This window comes from Crocuta crocuta, unplaced genomic scaffold, assembly GCF_008692635.1.
Source record: "Crocuta crocuta isolate KB4526 unplaced genomic scaffold, BGI_CrCroc_1.0 scaffold234, whole genome shotgun sequence".
Classification (NCBI taxonomy): Eukaryota; Metazoa; Chordata; class Mammalia; order Carnivora; family Hyaenidae; genus Crocuta; species Crocuta crocuta.
The window spans coordinates 2,799,985-2,819,941 of NW_027529647.1; the positions used below are offsets into that span (position 1 = coordinate 2,799,985).

Sequence of the window (19,957 nt, forward strand, 5' to 3'; positions counted from 1 at the left end):
TTGGCACTTTGCTGCTGCTGGCCTACCAGTGACATGCACGGCGCAGCCTTCTAATCTCACTGGGGCTAGTGGTGTAGGCGCCCAGTGTCGGTGAGGCTCAGTTTCCCTTTCCTGCTTCCCTGCAGGCTCAGCGCGGTCCTCCCCTGAGGCCAGAATGTCATCCCCCTATGGGGTGTCTCTCTGTCACTCTGCCTTGGCCCTGAGCAGTGAGTTTCTGGCCACTGTCCTGTAACGCTGGCTGGGTGCCCCCCGCAGGATGCAGGTCCTGCCCCCATGAGCTGCCCCTGGGATGGGGTGGGGGGCACCTTGTGTCACCACCTGTACTTCCCCCATGCTCTTGAGACCCTATCTCTCGAGGGAAATCTGGGCCGGGCTTTGGTTTCAGTAAGGAAGCCATTTTGGATGGAGATGCACATTTTCCTCTCCGGAACAGTCTGCAGTGGCAGCACCAGCAGCGGACACCCAGACGGGCCCAGCCCGCTGAGTGCTCTGGAGGGAAAACAGCCCGTAGGTCCTGACGCTGTCTGGGGTGGCGGCGGCCGTCTGGCCCGGGCATACTGGGACCTGGCCCTCCGAGCCGGGTGCCTGCACGTCTCCAGCCGGCCGAGGCGGGGCTGTGTCCACGGGCCGGGCCGCGTGCGGCTGGGGCGCCGGCCGAGCGTGCCTGCAGTCTTGCTGCCGAACACAACGCAGCTGGAAAATGCAGCTCACGTCCTTTTTTCCCGGAACACCTCGTTCTTTGTGGCTTGGCAGCTGTCTCCGCCAAGGGGCCCGGTGGTGCCCAGCCGCCCGTGCCAGGGAGGGGGCTGCATCTGTGGCCAGGGCGGGCAGGGCTCCCTCTCTCCCAGAGGTGCCGTGGGCCCCGGCCTGGAGAAGTGTGGTGGCCCCGAAGGCCCGGAGCCCGTTCTAGGATGCTAGGGGGCCGCCCTGGAAAGGGCTTTGTCCTGAGGCCGGGCCAGAAGCCAGCTTTTCCTTCTGGTTGGAGTGGGGAACGAGGGCCAGCGCTCAGGGCAAGGCTGACAGCGCCGGCAGCCTCCAGGGTCCAGGGTCTTCACATTGCTCTGTAGCCCCACTGGCAGGCTGGGTTGTGCCCCTGTCAGTGCCCAGCAGCCGAGTGGGTGGCGTGTGCGCCCTGGAAGGCTGGGGACAGGGCGGAGCCCGCCCTTTCTTGTCCAGTCTTCCGACTCTGGGCAGGTGAGGCAGGGGGCGGGGTGGGGGGGCTGAGGAACGCGGCCTCCCCGGGCCCCAGCACCACCACCTGCAGGAGGGACGGTGTGCGCCTGGCCGGCTGTGACAGGTGTGAGCGCAGTGTCCGGATGCAGGTGTCGGGTCCCGAGGGAGGCTGCTTCCCGCCCCTCCCCCACCCTGTACTGGTCCTTTTCCTCTCCTTGCTCAAATTCCCGGCTGTGGGAGGGGCAAGCCCCCCCTTCTTGTTAATGCCCTGAAGGTGGCTGCCTCTGGTGGGTTGAACTTGGAACACGTCCCTTCCACGGGCTGTCTTTCCATACTAGTGTTGGGGACGCCCCATGCCCTCCTCTCCTTTCTGTGGGCCAGAGCCCCTGCCCCCAACCCAGCCTGTGGTCCTAGGGCTTCCTAGGCCAGCAGTGTCACCACCCCAGATACCTGTGTCCTATCCTGGTGGGGGTTCGCTTGTGGGAGGGCAGAGCCCGGGTGAGGGGGCCCCATAAGATGCTGAGAAGTGTGGGCCACCTCCTGGATCTGGAAGGTTCCCTGGCAGGCCTTTCTCCCCACCTTGGAGGCTGAGACAACCCCTTGCTGATGCCCTGGGGCCGGCGGGGCCCTCCATGTTCCTTCTCCCTGGAGAGCCTGCCCCTGTCCCTCCCCAGCGGGCCCTCTCGGCATGTTTGTCTTCAAATCCGCTCCTTCCTAAACTTGAATTCATTAATTTAAACATCATCATTTCCGGCCTTGGAAGCCAGCCTTGCTCACCATAAATAGATGGAATGAAAACAGAATGAGGTTATTACGCTCAAACTGGCCCGGGTGCTGGGCTCCCAGCCGCCTGCCCCCAGTGCCGCTAGTGAGGCGGGGTGGGGGGCCCAGCTCCAGCGCTGTGGCCTCTCCCCTTGTGCCTGGGCCTGGCTCCTGAGGGCGGGGGGGGGAGGGGGGGAGGCTGCCTGCTGANTGCTGAGCTGATGAGACCTGTGGGGCCTCCACAGAGAGGACAGGCCAGCCCAGGCTGTGTTTCCGGAGCCCCCAGTGAGGGGTGGGGGGGCAGCCACGGAGCCCTGGGCGTTGGACGGGGAGTGGGGTACCTTCTCTCCCTCCAGCACGGCCCGTCCTGTCCTGCCAGAGGGAGGAGGCCGCTGCTGGCTCGGGAGGAGTGGGTTACATAACCTCTGCAGCGGCCCCTCCAGAGCTCTTTCCCCCCAAGCCTTGTTTCCAGTGCGGCGGCCAGCACAGGGGTGGGGGTGACGGACTGGGGCCTGGCACTCACCCCCGCCGCTGACCACATGCGTCTGGAATGTGCAGATGTTTCCTTGGGGGCTTCGGCTGGCCCCCAGACCCCGCCCAGCATCTGGACTGGGGAGCGGGCACACGGGCCATTTCTCTCTTTGGCAGAGGAGGAAACTGAGGCTGCTCAGGGCTGCGGGACGGGGTCCCAGCTCGTCCAGGCCCTCCAGCTCCTCCGCCTGGAAGGCGCCTGCTCTCGGAGCCACCCCGGGCTCAGGAATGGTCCAGACCTGCTGTCTGTGGCCACCCTGTGCCCGGCTTCCATCTTTACACACCCTGACCCACTCCCCTTTACTAGCGCAGCCCCTTTCTCATCTCTCCCTGCCCCCCTGCCTCCCCTCCCTTCCCCTCAGGGGCTGGGATGTGAGCAGGGGCGGATCACGAGTGCTGAGCCTTGTGTGGAGGGGCGCGGGGGAGCTGCCATCTCTCCCGGATGCGGGCCTTCAGCAGCTGCCGCAAGGCACCTCCAGCTCGGTGGTGGCGGCAGGGACCCCTCCTCCAGGCTTCTGCTTGGAGCAGAAAAGATCAGACCCGGACATAAAGGGGGTGCCTGAACCCCAAGGACCACACTGAGGGGAGGCAGGTGCCCATGAGAACGTCTGGCCTGGAAAGCTGGGCAGGGCGTCGGACCATCCTGGCATGGGGGACAGACCCGGCTCCCCAGTGACTGCTGGCTCACTGTGGGGGAGGAGAAGGAAGGCCCGCCTCTCAGACTGATCCTTGATGCTTGGGGAGGTGACACGTGTCTTGTGCTGTCATGGATGTTGGCCTGTCCCTGGTGGGGTGTGTGTCCCCAGGTCACCCACCTCCTCCCTAAGCAGACCTGACCCCGGCAGCCTGGGCCTTAGGGCCCCTGGAGGTTGGGTGGGCCTTGGAGGGTCTGGGAGTGTCCGGCTGGCCCAGGGGTGGGCCCTGCTTGCCCCTGGACCTCTAAGGGGTGCCATCCAGCCAGGCTACCGGCCCTCCTCCCAGTAGGGGCTGGACACTGCTGTGCTTGGCTGTGCTGGGCCCCTGCAGCAGAGGCTCCCTGGGCCGGCTGAGTCTCCCCCCTGCATTGCAGGACGCAGGGAGCCCCAGTGTGGGGGCAGGGCACCAGACTGTGATGATGTCACCTGGGGGCTGCAGAGGAAGCCCCTGGCGGCTGGGGTGAGGGGTGGGGCACGGCTGGCATGAGGCCTCTTTGGCGTTCTGTTCCCCCAGAACAGTGATGGCAAGAACAGATGGAAATGAGGACAAGTGGCTGTTTGGGACCTTGGGGCTGTGGGACTGGTTGCGGACTCGGGCAGTGTTCCTCTCAGTGTCCTTCTGGCGACCCCCTGGAGCTCCCCTTCAGCCTCCCTCTCCCCCGCCCCCCTCCCCCCCTTCCCATCCCTGCCCCTGGACACCCTCGCCATGGCCTGCCCTGCGCAGATGCTTCCGCACCCTGGGGCAGGCTGGGAGCTGGGGCTCAGGACCCATGGTGTGGCACCTGGCTCTTGTCCTGGTTTTGCCCTTGGGGCATGGGACCTCGGCCAGCAGGGCCCCGGGGAGCCCATGCGCCATGGGCCCAGGTGAGTGCTGGGGCGGGGGAAGGGGCTCAGCTGGGGCCTGGTAGGCAAGGAGCACGTGGCCAGTGCCTGTGACTATGTGACCATAATGGAGGGGCCTTCCGTGTGGGGGGGAAGGGCGGCTCCATGGGGCCGCGAGGCCAGGCAGAGCTGGACGGAGGACCCGAGTGGGCCGAGGATGGCCTGGAGCCACAGGCCGGTGAGGCCAGGGACGGTGGTGTCCTGACAGGCCGGGGTGGGTGCTGGCCAAGTGGCCTGGGCCCTGGGCTCCGCCTGCCCCTCCCACCCACTGCCCTGTTGTCTCAGGCACCACAGGCTGCTCCCAGCAGCTGCCACTCTTGATGGATTTTCCAGAAAATGGGATGTGGAAAAACATTTTAGGGATTTTCCTTCTTTCTTTCCTCTTGTGCCGGAGGCCCAAGCTGGGAACCTCTCCCGGGACCTGTCACCCCGTGCCCCGCCGTCCCCAGGTCGCATCTGTCTGGGTCGTCTCTCAGGGCTGTCAGTTCTCATGCCACTGCGGCCTCGTTGTCCCTCAGAGTCGCAGGCCCCCTGCAGCCTCAGTTCGGACACCCGCAGCTCCCTATGCAGGTCTCACTGAAGTTTCTCGTGGCCCAGTCATTGCCACTCCGGGGCATCGTGATTGACCCGTGGGTGGGCATCCGACTGCGTCTCCCTGGTCCCCCGGCCTGCCCACCCCACCGTACCCCGGGAACCACCTGGCGGGATCAGGCCGGCTGGGGCAGGGGTGTGGAGTGCGGGGCGGGCGGTGTGCTCCAGAGGAAAGCTGCTGTCCACAGTCCCAGACTCACTTGTGGGCTCCCACCTTGGCCCCTCTGACCCCAGCCACCAGACGGCAGGCTCTCCCCTCCCCTGCCACGTGTGACCTCCTGGGGGCAGAGGTGACCCTGCCAGAGGTCCTGTCCCCAAGTCCTCTGGCCCCCAAAGGCCTCTCCTGTCCTGGAGTTCCGGGGACCCTCGCTGTGGGTGGAGACGGACCTGTGCGACCAGACACACACACGCACTGCCTCCCCTCCCCCCTCCCCCCTGGAATGGAAACGGAGAGGCTCGCTGAGGCCAGTGCCTCGTCCAGGCCACCTCTCTGGGCCCTGGCCCTGAGCCCGTCATCAGTCACAGTGCTCCTTCTCAGGGTGCAAGAGGCTCATTGCCCCCAGCTTGCTCTTCGATGGGACTCCTGGTCCCCCTTGCCACCCCCCTTGTGTCTGGTCCCCTCTGAAGCCCCCATTCGAGGCCCCCTTGGGGAGTCTGTCCCCTCCTACACAGAAGCCTCCACACCCTGTTTCTCCTACTTCAAGGGCAGAATGAGTATGAGAAACCCAGGGCGGGGGCCCTTGGCTGCCTCTGGGCTTCGGCTCAGGTCATGATCTCATGGTTGGTGGGATCGAACCGTGCGCTGGGCTCTGTGCTGACAGTGCAAAGCCTGCTTGGGATTCTCCGTCTCCTCTGTCGGTCTGTTTCTCTCAATGAAAAAAATAAACTTAAAAAAAGATCGAGTTGTTACTGTGCACCCTTTCCGGCCCTTCCTTTAGATCTTAGTTTGTCCAGCTGCAGAGAGAGGGGCTGCATTTCTCTCGCCCCTGCGTGCTGCGGCGGCTGCGCCTGCCCAGCGGCTCTGGGCTCCCTGACCGTAAAGCCTGTCACCCCACGGGGCACGGGAGGAGGCTCTGTGGCCTATGGCTCCCGTGGCTCCCCGGTGGGGGCACAGCTGCCCAGGGAGGGCTCCAGCTGGTGCCGCTGCTTCCCAGGCCCCTGATGGTTGGCGTGAGACCCTGTGTGGCCAGCAGGTTTCTCGACTGAAGCCACGGTCGGGCCATGGTGGGGGTCATTTCCTCAGCCTGCTTCCAGACGTGGTCCCCAGCATCGCGAGCCAGGCAGGGGTGCTGCTCCGGTCAGCCCGGCCCGCAAAGCCCTGGCACTCTCCCCCTTCCCCTGCGTTTGTGGGGACCCATTTGCGTGAGGCCTGGTCTCAGGGGCGCTCCATGCCTTGGCTCCCGGGAGGACCTGGTTTTCACCCCAGCATGTTCTGACGAAGGTCCTGCTGTATTTGGAGCTGGCCGGGCACAGCAGGACCCGTCTCAGAGGGGGACTGAGGCGAGCTGGCCTTTAGGACACCCCGCGGGCTGCCTCAGGAGCCTGGACAGGAGGGCCGCGGAGGCCAGGCGGTTTCTGGGGATGGGGGTCTGGACCGGGCTGCGGCTGGGTAGCTGCGAGTCAGAGCATTGTAAGAGCTGGCTTGACAGGACCTAGAAATGGTTAGGCCCGGGAGGAGGCATCAATGACCACTGGCCTCTGCACGACTGGGTGGTTACCAGGGGCAGCGGTAGGAGTGGGGAGAGGCATTCTGGGGACATCAGAGGGCGAGAGGTGACATCTGGAAGGGCAGAGGCTCTGCGGGTGGGAGGCCCAGGTGTCATCAGTTTGGAGGCCACGGCAAGGGTCTGCTCAGACGTGTGGGAGCCCGAGGAAAGGGTGAGGGGGCCACAGTGGAGCAGGTGACCAACGGTGTCCACCGAGTCAGCGTAGTCCGTGGGTCTCTGTCCCAGGAAGTGGCTGGCCAGGGGCGACCCTGGCCTCTGCCTCCAGGCCAGCCAGGAATCACTGGCTGCAGAGGCTTTGCCTCTCCTGGAGGAGTGGGGCCTCGTCTGCGGCCCCGGGGGATCACGGTTCTCAAAACGTTCACAACTTGGTAGATGAAATGCTTTCATTGGTGCGTCTCCAGATACTGCCCCCAGGGAATGATTTTCCCCGCCCGTCCGTGACATCTGTGTTTCTCTCAGTAATTATGTGTTCTTTAAGTCTTTCCCCCATAGCCTTCGTCATTTATTAGCAGTGTGTGTGCAAAGGGTGTTAGGGCCTTTGATCCCTCGTCTAAATTGCCGGTGCTCGTCCCAGCTTGTTTTCTGATTTGATTCATACCCTGTGTGGAAGTTGCACGTTTTTCTGTAGTTGGATCATCCGGTTTGGATGTTTCATTTCTGCTCATCCTTTCGTGCTGTGAAGAGTCTGTGGTGTGAAGAGTCTGTGGCGTCCTCCTGGATTCTTTCAGTCTGTTCGCTTCTAGAAGAGTGTCACCTTTGACTCTGTGGGTCTTGGGTCCTGCACCTCTCTTCCCCCGTGATTTTGAACCTGCTGGGGTTTATTGAGGTCAGGCTCTGACGCCTGGTGGTCAGTGTTGTCTGTGTTAATCTCATGTCCCGCGTGGACTCTTGCAGGGTCAGAGTCTGTCTCCCGAGGGTCTGGCACACACAGCTCGGGGTAGCATAGCGTGCATCGATGTTTCATGATGATTCTCGCCCAGTTATGCTTCCCCTTCGACCTGCGTGCTGCCTCGTTGGCTGTGCCGACGTTCTTACTGGGGTCCTGTTAACCTTGGTCTCTGCTGCGTTCCTTTGCCGTTGCTGTGTTGTGGGCTTGTCCACCAGGGTCCCCCACCAGGGTCACCGGGGTTTATCTGGTCTTTGTGCCCCTCTGTGTCTCAGGGGCATTCTGAGACCATCTCCTTCCCAGAGCCGGCAACAGCTAGGCCCCTGGCCCTTGAGACCCTTGGGCTGCCATGCTGGGGCAGGGGGCCGGGGGCCGGTGGGGTAGGGCTCTGGGTGGAGAGAGGAACAGGGCAGGGTGTGGATGGCATGCTCAGGGCTCCCAGCCCTCTCTCCTCTGTTCATTTGGATCCCACATCCCGGCCCCAAGCGTGGGGAATTGGGAGACTGCAGTTTGTGGGCGCGAGGGAGCCTTTGGGGGTGGGCCTGGGTCTGCTCTGTGTCCTGTCTGGGGCTCTGGCACTGATTAGCGGTCGCTCTGCTCCTTAGGGACGTGTCCCACAACTTGCTCCAGGCACTGGACGTCGGGCTCCTGGCGAACCTCTCCGCGCTGACGGAGCTGTGAGTGTCCACGCGGAGGGCGGCTTCCCATCACCGTTTCGGTTATGGGGGTTTCTGTCAGACCCTGATGAATCCCCCATTTCTTCCAGGGACATAAGCAACAACAAGATTTCTACTTTAGAAGAAGGATTATTTGCTAACTTATTTAATTTAAGTGAAATGTAAGTAGTTGTTTCGGTGGGTGCTGGTAGCCGGCCCCGAGGCCCCCCAGCAGCCCCCCCCTGCCCTGGCCTCCGGCGGCCCACTCCCACTTGAGACCAGGCCCGAGGGCTGTCTGCTTGCCTGCGGGAGCCCTCCCAGGGCCCGGCGGGCTGCCGTGGGGTGGGGGACGCTGTGCGGGTCAGGGCGCCCCGCGCCCTGGGGTGAGGCCCCCTTGTCTGCCCTGCTGCCTCCCGAGCGCCTGGCCCTGCGCCTCCTGCAGAAACCTGAGCGGAAACCCGTTGGAGTGTGACTGTGGCCTGGCGTGGCTGCCGCGCTGGGTGGAGGAGCGGCAGGTTCGCGTGGTTCGGCCCGAGGCGGCCACGTGTGCTGGGCCCGGCCCCCTAGCTGGCTGGCCCCTCCTCGGTGGCCCCTTGTCACGTAGCGGCTGTGGTGAGTATGGCTGAATGTGACCAGCTCAGCCCTTCTCTGCCCGGTAGGACCCCACAGGGGGTTCAGGGTCAGCAGCCCAGGTGGTGGCAGGCGGGACTCGGGGAACAGAGGGACGTGGGCAGCAGTCGTGGTTGCTGAGACAGACCAGGTCGGGGGTCAAGGGAGCGGTGCAGATGGGAGGCAGGGAGGATGGTGAGTGCCAGGCGGGGTGGGTGACATGAGCCGGGGTCTCGGATGGGGCAGGGGTGCAGCAGGGGCGGGGCCTGCCTGGGACCAGCCTGGGACCAGCCTGGGACCAGCCTGTCTGCTCCGTCCAGGTGAGGAGTACATCGCCTGCCTCCCTGACAACAGCTCAGGAGCCGTGGTGCCCGTGGCCTTCTCAGCTGCCCACGAGGGACCGCTGGCACCCGAGGCCTGCGGCACCTTCTGCTTTGCGGCTGGCCAGGGCCTCGGGGCCCTCTCGGAGCAGGGCTGGTGCCTGTGCGGGGTGGCCCAGCCCCCCAACACCTCCTCGGCTTGCCTGCCACTGTGCTCCAGCCCCCCGTTGCCCCTCGCCCCTGCCTGCGGGGGCCCCACCCTCCTCCAGAACGTCTTCCCTGCCTCCCCGGGGGCCGCCCTGGTGGGGCCTCAGGGACCCCTGGCCTCCGGCCAGCCAGCAGCCTTCCATGTCACCGCCTCCCTGCCCGTCAGCTCCACACACTGGGACTTTGGTGACGGCTCCCCTAAGGTGGATGTCGCTGGTTCTGCCGCCACTCACCGCTATTCCCTGCCCGGGCGCTACCAGGTGACCGCTGTGCTGGCCCTGGGGGCTGGCTCTGCCCAGCTCGGGGCTGCGGTGCGCGTGCAGGCGGCTCCTGCTGCCCTGGAGCTCGCGTGTCCAGTCTCGGTGCGCAGTGACGAGACCCTCAAGCTTGGTGTCCGAAATCGTGGTGGCTCCGACCTGGAAGCCACCTACAGTATTGTGGCTGTGGGCGAGGACCCCGTTCGAGGTGGGTGCCTTCTCACCCCTAGGGGCTGGAGCGGGTGGGCCAGTCCCGGCTGGGCCCACATTGATGTCCCCGTCCCTGCCTGCGCACTCCCCAGTGGTACATCCGCTCTGCCCCTCGGACACCGCCATCTTCCCCGGTAATGGGCGCTGCTACCGCCTGGTGGCAGAGAAGGCTGCCTGGCTGCAGGCACAGGAGCGGTGCCGGGCCTGGGCTGGGGCCGCCCTGGCCATGGTGGACAGTCCCGCCGTCCAGCACTTCCTGGTCTCCCAGGTCACCAGGTACCTGCCCCCACCCCCGGATAAGCTGTGAGGTGGCATTCCCGGAATGCTGGGTCGGGGACAGAGCCTAAGGCCTGAGGGGCATCAGGAGAAGTGGGGGGGGCAGTGCTTGGAGGGGCCGAGTCCAGCTGGCTGGCCCGCCTGGGGCTGAGGGGCCCTGCTCCTCCAACACCCTTCGGACACAGATGTGGATGTAGGGGTGGGGGGTGCATCACAGGTCCCACATGCTGCCCACCCCCAGCTGTCCCCTGCTGAGCCCCTCCTGGCAGGGGCAGGGACAGTTCTGGCGTGATCACGGAGGCTACCCACGCACAAGGAGCCTCTTGGACACCTTTCCCCCCAGGCCTGCGAGGAAATGTGCTTTCCTTGAGCAGGCATCGCCCCTCCCCCTGGCTCTCAGCACCTGCCATGGCTGGGAAGGGGACGGAGGCTGGACGCCTGTTTCTCCCAGGGTCCTTGTTTGGGGAGGGGTCGATTGGCATGTGGCTCATACCCTGGATATCCTTAGCGTCCTGAAGAGGAAATTGCGGTGGCCCAGAATGGTCAGGGCCCTTGCCCAAGGTCACCCAGTTAAAAACTGGCAGTACCTGGGCTCGGCCCACAGTAGTGGCTCTGACCACAGCACCTCACTCCTCTCCGTGTGCCATTCCTGCATCCCTGTGCCTGTTCCCGACCTTGTGTCTATAAGTCCAGAGTCTCCAGAAGGGTCTTGCTACCTTGTCAGGGCTGTGGGGAGTAGCGTTTGGGGGGCTGATTGATATTGAGGTGTCTTGCTCCCCAAATGCTACACCTGGAGCTTTCTCACAGAGTACAGTGTGGGTGTGTGCAGCCTGTGGCCAGATTGAGCCCTCACGCCGCACGGAGCCCTCAGCTGGGCCCCTGGCCCCATGGGCATGGGCGGTTCAGTGGACATGACCACGGCCTTGCTTGCCCGGTCATTTCGCTGAGCCTCAGTTTCCTCGTCTGGAAAGTGGGGGGAGGGACAAGGCCTTACCTGAGGGGCTGCCATGAGGAATGAGGAAGAAGCTCCTGGAGAGAGAGGGCAGATGGAGGGCTGTCTTTGGAGTCTCCCGAGCGCCCATCCTCCCCACCGTCTGCCTGCAGGAGCCTGGACGTGTGGATCGGCTTCTCGGCCATGGAGGGGGCCGAGGCGGGCCCCGCCGTGCGGAGCGAGGCCTTCAGCCTGGAGAGCTGCCAGAACTGGCTGCCCGGGGAGCCGCACCCTGCCACGGCTGAGCGCTGTGTGCGGCTCGGGCCCGCGGGGCAGTGCAACACGGACCTGTGCTCGGTGCCCCACAGCTACGTCTGTGAGCTGCAGCCCGGAGGTGCGCCTGGGGTTGCCCGGGGGGTGGGGGGCGCCTCACGTCCTGCACCAGGACAGCCGCCTCCCTAAACCAGGAAAGGGCTCCTGGCCCCCCTGGGAGCTCCTCTGCAGGGCTGTCCCCCCAAACGTGCAGGTCTCCCGGCGCCCCAGGACAGTCCCAACCTCACCCCAGGCTCGTTCCTAGCTGCTCAGTATTGGTTAGGTGTTTGCTGAGCACCTATGGTCCCAAGCTGAGCCTGCACCAGATGAAGCAGCAGAGGTGCGGGGAGCTGGGGGACCCCTGCCAGGTGGCTCAGTCCTGGGTCTGGCCCTGCCCGGGACCAGCACCTCACTGTACACGCGCTGTACCAGGTCCCGTGTTGGATGCGGAGAACTTCCTCGTGGGAGCGCCCCCTGGGGACCTGCAGGGCCCCCTGAGCCCCCTGGCACAGCAAGAGGCCCTCTCAGCCCCCCAGGAGGCCGTCGAGGTAGGCCCACCCCAGGACCTGCCAGGAGCTGGTCTGGAGACTGAGTCTTACTAATGTCCTGCATGCGGAGTAGAGATGCGTAGGGAGCCACCGCCCTGCGGGGGAGTGGTGCCCCCAGTGGCTCCAAAAGCCCCGGGTGTCTTCTCTGGGTGTTTGTGGATTTTTAAAAAACAAGGTGGGGGTCCTGCTACTCACAGATGGTTTGGGCCTGATTTTTTGTTCCAAGTGACCGTTAGTCACAGTGTGGGGCCCCGTCTGGGCGCTCCTTCCCCTCGGATCCAGTGGGTGCAGGGTGGCGGGGGCGGGGGGCTGTGGAGCTGAGCACTCTCTTCCCCAGGTGATGGTGTTCCCCGGCCTGGGCCTGGGGAGGGAAGCCTTCCTCACCGCTGCCGAGTTCGGCACTCGGGAGCTCCGCCGCCCGGCCCAGCTGCGGCTGCAGGTGTTCCGGCCTGAGGGAGGAGCAGGTGGGCCTCCATCCCCGTGGGGCGGCAGGGACCTGTCACCCACGTGCAGGGGCCCCTTGGACGCTGGACTGGTCTCCAGCCTTAAGATGCACAGAGTGGGGTCCATAGAGAAACTGAGTCCTGCTCGGGATCCCCCACACTGGGCATGGGGCTTGCCTGGGTCAGTCGGCCGGCCTGGTGTCAGCAGGACAAGAGGAGGGATGGTGGGGGTGGGGTGTCCCTGACTGGGGCTTATTAGCAAGCGGGGGCCCCGACACCCCTCCTCTCCCTGCAGGGGCCCCAGGACGCAGCGGGGAGCCTGAGACCGCGTCCTCAGAGAGCCAGACTCGGCGGGTGCCCGCATGCACCCCGGAGGGACCCTGGTGCCCCCGAGCCAGTGTCCCCTTGTCACTGGACACCCTCCGCCAGCCCCGTGCCTGTGCCAATGAGTCCACGCCAGGGCCCCCTGGGGCCTCCTGTGTGCTCTGGAAGGAGTTCCTGTTCTCTGTGCCGGCCGGCCCTCCCACCCAGTACTCAGTACGTGTGCTGGCCCGGCTGCGTCGGCGTGTCCCCACCCCGCTGCCCGAGGCCTGGGTCTCCATCAGGCACAGACAAACCGGACACTCTTCCGCTTGGCACGCCAGGCCCCTGCCCTGCTCCAGCTTTGTCATTGTCCTTGCTCACCCCCCAGCGTGAGAAGCTGCCAGCCAGGCTTTTCTCTTTGACCCGGCCCCAGTGTCCCTCAGAGGTTCCGTCCCTGCCTGGCCTGCAGCCTTGTCCTCTGCCCTGCATGTGGCCCGTCCCTCTGAGCTGGCCCGTCGGTCCCCGCCGTGAGGGCCTGGGGGAGTGAGCAAGTGCCGACCTCCCTGCGGGTGTGAGTCCAGATTACCCCGGGTGGATCCTGCCCACCTGCGGGAGCCCCCTGCCCAGCAGTGTGCCACTGTGAGGTCACAGCTTGCCTCCCTCTCCCAGGTCACCTTCCATGGCCAGGACGGCCCCCTGCTCCCCGGTGACATCATCACCTTGCAGCACGACGCTGGAGCCGGCGCCCTCCTGCACTGCTCGCCGGCACTTGGACCCCCTGGCCCCGAGGCGCCATACTTGACCACCACGGCCTCAGCCTGGCTGGCCCAGCTGCCAGCCCAGCTGGAGGCGGCCCCGGCCGGCCCTGCCTGCGCCCTGCGGCTTCTCGCTGCCACGGAGCGCCTCACCCCCCTGCTCGGCGTGAGGCCCAACCCAGGGCTGCGGAGGCCTGGGCGCTACGAGGTCCAGGCTACGGTGGGCAACGGCGTGTCCACACACAACCTGTCCTGCAGCTTCGACGTGCTCTCCCCGGTGGCCGGGCTGCGTGTGGCCCATCCCACCCCCCACGACGGCTACCTCTATGTGTCCACCAACGGCTCGGCCTTGGTCCTCCGGGTGGACTCTGGCACCAATGCCACGGCCACAGCCCACTGGCCTGGGGGTAATGTCAGCGCACCCTTTGAGGCCGCCTGCCCTGCCACGGTGGCTGTCCTGGTGCCCAGCTGTGCTCTTGAGGCCAACACCACCCTGTTTGCGGTGCTGGCGCTGCCCGGGCTCCAAGAGGGCGAGCACACGGTGGAGGTGGTGGTGGAGAACGGTGCTGGCCAGGCCAACCTCAGCCTGCGGGTGAGGGCCGAGGAGCCCATCTGCGGCCTGCGTGCCACACCCAGCCCTGAAGCCCGGGTGCTGCAGGGCGTCCTGGTGGTGAGTGAAACTGGGGGGCCACCGCGACCCCTTCCTGCCGAGGAGGAGGAGCTCGGCCTCTGGGGACAGCGGCCCGGGCTTGGTTTCTGGGCGGATTCTGTTTGTGGGCCCCTCACACCGGTCGTGATTCCCAAGTTAATGAGGGACCACCCATAGGCAGCCCTGAGGATGCCGCGTTCTCTCCCGTGGCCCATGAGCACCTCCTCCCTCCTGGAGCCTGAGTGGTTTCTTTTTTTTTTTTTTTAATGTTTTTATTTTTTTCTGAGAGAGAGACTGAGGGAGGCAGAGACCCCATGAACAGGGGAGGGTCAGAGAGAGAGGGAGACACAGAATCGGAAACAGGCTCCAGGCTCTCAGCTGGCTGTCAGCACAGAGCCCAACGCAGGGCTCAAACCCACAAACTGCTGAGATCATGACCTGAGCCGAAGTTGGATGCTTAACCGACTGAGCCACCCAGGCGCCCCGCCTGAGTGTTTTCAAGGCCTCTGCTGTGTTCCCACCATGCTGAAAGGAGTGCTTTGTGGGGGAGGGAGGGTCCTCATTATCACCCTGCTGCTGTCCATGCTGTGCTGGAAGGGTGCTGTCCCTGCCCGGGGTTTCCCCGCATCCACACACGCATAGGTCAGCCACCAGCTCTACGGCCTGCACATGGGGGCTGCAGAAGGGCGTCTCTGACTGCCCCAGCACTTGTGCAGTCATCTGCCTCAGCTCCCTGCTCACACCTGTTCTGCAGGCTGACTTGGGTAAACATCCAAAACCACGAGGCCCCTTGAGACTCCATGCCTCTCGAGCAGCCTGTTTTGTCTGTGACTGCGGGGCTGGGTAGGAGCCCAGGGACAGGGAGCACAGAGATTCAGAGATGGTGGGGACTTTTTGTCGCTCGCACTAAATCACTTTCCAGACAGGAAGACGGAGGAACTGAAACGTCAGAGGGCACGGTCAGCCCAAACTTAGTCCTGTAACACGTGGTTCCTCCCCATCCGCCCCGAGGTGGCTGGAACTCGGCCTGGGAAGCCCCGTGGGGAGGCCTGTCCTGGTGGGCGGGTCTCCAGAGCCCCAGGGTCCCTAATGCTGTGTCCTTCCCACAGAGATACAGCCCTGTGGTGGAGGCCGGCTCGGACGTGGTCTTCCGCTGGACCATTGACGACAAGCAGTCCCTGACCTTCCACAACGTGGTCTTCAACGTCATCTACCAGAGCGCTGCTGTCTTCAAGCTCTCGGTGGGTGGGCGCACGGTTCCGGGCGGGGCGGGGGCGGGGCCGGGCCGGACATGCCCTGCTCATCTCTGCCTCCCGTTCTGCTCTGCTCCCGAGGACCCCTCGGCTGGCTGCGGGTGAGTGCAGGGTGGGCTCCTGGCCGTGCTGCTCGGGCCCTTCACCACCTGCTGGCAGCCCACACACTGACACCTGTCCCCACAGCTGACAGCCTCCAACCACGTGAGCAACGTCACTGTGAACTACAACGTCACCGTGGAGCGGATGCACAGGATGAGGGGCCTCTGGGTGTCCGCAGTGCCGCCCGTGTTGTCCCCCAATGCCACGCTGGCATTGGCTTCCCACGTGCTGGTGGACTCCGCCGTGGAGGTGGCCTTCCTGTGAGTGCTCCTGGTCTGGTGGGCAGCGGAGCGGGCCGGGCCCAGGTGGGGCTGGTGCTGGGCTCTGCCCTGGCCTCCACCTCCTCACCTGCAGGGAGGTGCCGGGTGCGTGGGACGCTGGGGGAGGGGAGCGAGTGCAGCCAGGCCAATGGGCTCCCACCCCATCCTTCCCCTTGCCTGCCTGCTTCCCTGGCAGGTGGACCTTTGGGGACGGGGACCGGGTGATTGGCCAGTTCAAGCCTCCGTACAATGAGTCCTTCCGGGTCCCAGACCCCACGGTGGCCCAGGTGCTGGTGGAGCACAATGTCACACACACCTACGCCATCCCAGGTGAGGCCGCCGCTGCCCTGCCGTGGGGACGACCCCCCTCTGTCTACTCTGGGTTGGTGGCCTGGGACCCTTAATAGGGTGAAAGAGGGGTGCTGAGGTGAAGGGCGGACTGGGCCACTGAGCCCCATGGTTCAGGTCTCCTGGCCAGAAACTGGACTTTCCTGGCCCATACTCAGACTCTTTTCTGGGTCAGAAGGGGGTGACCTTTTTTTCTTAAAATTCCAGAAGCTACACACGCAGAACGTGCCGTGAACAATGCTGACCCCGCCATTGTTGCCCCGCACTGACTCTTCCTGTTAACCAGAGAGGGTCTGCTCCCCTCTCCTTTCTGCCTCAGCCCTGTGTCTTGCTCTCTGCTTATGGGATCCTGCACTCGCCCCATTGCGAGGAGCCTCCAGGGCAGGGTCCCAGCGCATTCTCCCTTGACATTTTGACCGAGGGCCTGTTCTGTCTTCCCGGGGGTGCAGCACGGGCTTAGGCCATGACTCCACCAGGCAGGTGGTGGAGGTGGCCTTGGCCGTGTTCTCACTCAGGCCTGTCCCCCAGGTGAGTACAACCTGACCCTGCTGGTGTCCAATGCCTTCGAGAACCTGACGCAGCAAGTGCCTGTGAGCGTGCGTGCCGCCCTGCCTGCTGTGGCCGTGGCCGTGGGAGGCTGCGTCCTGGTGGCCGGCCAGACTGTGACCTTCGCCCCACACCCACTACCCTCACCTGGGGGGATCCTGTACACATGGGACTTTGGGGATGGCTCCCCGGCTGTGACGCAGCACCAGCCGGAGGCCAACCACACGTACAGCGCGGGGGGCACGTACCGCGTCCATCTGGAGGTCAACAACACGATCAGCAGCGTGGCGGCGTGTGTCAGCATCCGTGTCTTCGAGGAGCTTCGGGGCCTGAGCGTGAGCCTCAGCCCAGCCGTAGAACAGGGCATGCCTGTGACCGTCAGCGCCGCCCTGGAGTCGGGTGACAACGTCACGTGGACTTTTGACATGGGGGACGGCACGGTGCTTACGGGCCCTGAGGCCACGGTGGAGCATGTGTACCTGCGGGCACAGAACTGCACGGTGACGGTGGGGGCGTCCAGCCCCGCAGGCCGCCTGGCCCTGAGCCTGCCCGTGCAGGTCTTCGTCCTGGAGGTGCTGCGGATCGAGCCTGCGGCCTGCATCCCCGTGCAGCCCCGCGCCCAGCTCACGGCCTACGTCACCGGGGACCCTGCACATTACGTCTTTGACTGGACATTCGGGGATGGCTCCTCCAACACCACCATCTCGGGGGACCCAGCGGTGACGCACAACTTCACGCGGAGCGGCACGTTCCCCCTGACGCTCGTCCTCTCGAGCCGCGTGAACAAGGCCCATTACTTCACCAGCGTCTGCGTGGAGCCCGAGCTGGGCAATGTCACCCTGTGGCCTGAGAGGCAGTTCGTGCGGCTCGGGGAGGAGGCCCGTTTGGCGGCTCGTGCCTGGCCCCCGTTCCCCTACCGTTACACCTGGGACTTTGGCACCGAGGACGGAGCCCGCGTCGGGGGCCCTGAGGCCACATTTGCCTACCCGGCCTCGGGCTCCTACCTGGTGACAGTTGCCGTGTCCAACAACATCTCTTCAGCCAACGACTCCGCGCTCGTGGAGGTGCAGGAGTCCGTGGAGCTCACGGGCGTCCGGGTCAACAGCTCTCGTGTGCTGGAGCTGCAGCAGCCCTACCTGTTCTCAGCCGTGGGCCGCGGGCGCCCCGCCACCTACCTGTGGGAGCTGGGGGACGGCGGGCTCCTCGAGGGCTCCGCGGTCACCCATGCCTACAACAACACGGGCCACTTCACCGTCCGGGTGGCCGCGTGGAATGAGGTGAGCCGAGACGAGGCTCGACTGAACGTCACGGTGCAGCAGCGTGCGCGGGGGCTCAGCGTCAATGCCAGCCGCACGGTGGTGCCCCTCAACGGCAGCGTGAGCTTCACCACCTCCCTGGAGGCTGGCAGCGACGTGCGCTACTCCTGGGTGCTCTGTGACCGCTGCACGCCCATCCCCGGGGGCCCCACCATCTCCTACACCTTCCGCTCGGTGGGCACCTTCAACATCATCGTCACGGCCGAGAACGAGGTGGGCGCTGCTCAGGACAGCATCTTCATCTACGTCCTGCAGCACATCGAGGGGCTGCAGGTGGTGGGCGGCGGGGGCGGCTGCTGCTTTCCCACCAACCGCACGCTGCAGCTGCAGGCCGCGGTCCGGGACGGCACCAACATCTCCTACAGCTGGACCGCCCAGCGGGACGGCGGCCCGGCACTGGTCGGCAGCGGCAAAGCCTTCTCGCTCACCGTGCTGGAGGCCGGCACTTACCGCGTCCTGCTGCGGGCCACCAACATGCTGGGCAGCGTCTCGGCCAACCGCACCGTGGACTTCGTGGAGCCTGTGGGGTGGCTGGCTGCGGCCGCCTCCCCAAACCCGGCTGCTGTCAATGCCAGCGTCACCCTCTGTGCCGAGCTGGCCGGTGGCAGCAGCGTGTTTTATACCTGGTCTCTGGAGGGAGGACTGAGCTGGGAGACCCTGGAGCCGTCCACTACCCACACCTTCCCCACCCCCGGCCTGTACCTGGTCACGGTCACGGCTAAGAACCAGCTGGGCTCAGCCAATGCCACCACTGAGGTGGCTGTGCAGGTGCCTGTAAGTGGCCTCAGCATCAGGGCCGGCGAGCTCGCGTGCAGCTTTGTGGCTGCCGGGTCTGCTGTGCCCTTCTGGGGGCAGCTGGATTCCGGTACCAACGTGAGCTGGTGCTGGGCGGTGCCAGGTGGCAGCAGGCACGGCCAGCACATTTCTGTGGTCTTCCGGGACGCTGGTGCCGTCTCCATTCAGCTCAATGCCTCCAACGCCATCAGCTGGGTTATGGCCACGCACGAGCTCACGGTGGAGGAGCCCATCGTGGGCTTGGTGCTGTGGGCCAGCAGCAAGGTGGCCGAGCCTGGGCAGCTGGTCCACTTTCAGGTCGTGCTGGCCGCTGGCTCTGCCGTCAGCTTCCAGCTGCAGGTCAGCGGGGCCGTCCCGGAAGCCCTCCCCGGGCCCCGCTTCTCCCGCAGTTTCCCCCGGGTTGGGGACTATGTGGTGAGCGTCCATGCAGAGAACCACGTGAGCCGGGCCCAGGCGCAGGTGCGCATCTTGGTGCTGGAGGCTGTGGGTGGGCTCCAGGTGCCCAACTGCTGTGAGCCAGGTATCCCCACGGGCACGGAGAGGAACTTCACGGCTCGGGTACAACGAGGGTCCCGCGTGGCCTACGCGTGGTACTTCTCCTTGCAGAAGGTCCAGGGGGACTCGCTGGTCATCCTGTCGGGCCGCGACGTCACCTATACCCCTGTGGCCGCGGGGCTGCTGGAAATCCACGTGCGCGCCTTCAACGAGCTGGGTGGCGTGAACCGCACGCTCATGGTCGAGGTCCAGGACACCATCCAGCACGTGGTGCTGCACAGCGGCCGCTGCTTTACCAACCGTTCGGCCCGCTTTGAGGCCGCCACAAGCCCTACCCCCCGGCGCGTGGCCTATCGCTGGGACTTCGGGGACGGGGCCCCCGGGGAGGACACAGAGGAGCCCTGGGCAGAACACTCCTACCTGCAGCCTGGGGACTACCGCATTCAGGTGAACGCTTCCAACCTGGTGAGCTTCTTCGTGGCCCAGGCCACGGTGACCGTCCACGTGTTGGCCTGCAGGGAGCCCGAAGTGGACGTGGCCCTGCCCCCGCAGGTGCTGATGCGGCGCTCCCAGCGCAACTACCTGGAAGCCCACGTCAACCTACGCGACTGCGTCACTTACCAGACTGAGTATCGCTGGGAGGTGTACCGTGCCGCTAGCTGCCAGCGGCCCATGCGCGTGGCCCCTGTGGCCCTGCCTGGCGTGGACATGAGCCGGCCCCAGCTGGTGGTGCCACGGCTGGCGCTGCCTGTGGGCCACTACTGCTTTGTGTTCCTGGTGTCATTTGGGGACACCCCGCTGGCACAGAGCATCCAAGCCAATGTGACAGTGGTCCCTGAGCGCCTGGTGCCCATCATTGAGGGCGGTTCGTACCGTGTGTGGTCAGACACTCAGGATCTGGTGCTGGATGGGAGCAAGTCCTACGATCCCAACCTTGAGGACGGCGACCAGACGCCACTCAGCTTTCACTGGGCCTGTGTGGCTTCAACGCAGGTCAGGTGCACTGCGGGGCGCGTACGTCCCCTCTGGCCCCCTCGGTCGTTCGTGCGGATGAGCCCGGCAGGTGGGGGGGGGGGCGTGTCTCCCAGGTGTGCCCTGGGCTGGGCTCTGCTTTGAAAT

General features: G+C 65.3%; 1 protein-coding gene across 1 annotated transcript in view; it reads left to right on the forward strand.

The window, feature by feature from the left end:
- The first annotated feature begins 408 nt into the window (after positions 1-408).
- The window catches only part of PKD1 (polycystin 1, transient receptor potential channel interacting), a 34,773-nt gene continuing 15,224 nt past the window's right edge, over positions 409-19,957 (forward strand). The window contains exons 1-19 of the mRNA XM_077762781.1: positions 409-892; positions 3,536-3,621; positions 3,886-4,025; positions 4,562-4,676; positions 5,828-5,931; positions 7,853-7,924; positions 8,014-8,085; positions 8,346-8,515; positions 8,833-9,504; positions 9,599-9,782; positions 10,887-11,107; positions 11,458-11,573; positions 11,911-12,037; positions 12,312-12,553; positions 12,989-13,744; positions 14,833-14,964; positions 15,163-15,338; positions 15,535-15,668; positions 16,215-19,831. Of these exons, the coding sequence (XP_077618907.1) occupies positions 409-892; positions 3,536-3,621; positions 3,886-4,025; positions 4,562-4,676; positions 5,828-5,931; positions 7,853-7,924; positions 8,014-8,085; positions 8,346-8,515; positions 8,833-9,504; positions 9,599-9,782; positions 10,887-11,107; positions 11,458-11,573; positions 11,911-12,037; positions 12,312-12,553; positions 12,989-13,744; positions 14,833-14,964; positions 15,163-15,338; positions 15,535-15,668; positions 16,215-19,831 (7,620 nt within the window). The remainder of the gene's footprint in view (positions 893-3,535; positions 3,622-3,885; positions 4,026-4,561; positions 4,677-5,827; positions 5,932-7,852; positions 7,925-8,013; positions 8,086-8,345; positions 8,516-8,832; positions 9,505-9,598; positions 9,783-10,886; positions 11,108-11,457; positions 11,574-11,910; positions 12,038-12,311; positions 12,554-12,988; positions 13,745-14,832; positions 14,965-15,162; positions 15,339-15,534; positions 15,669-16,214; positions 19,832-19,957) is intronic.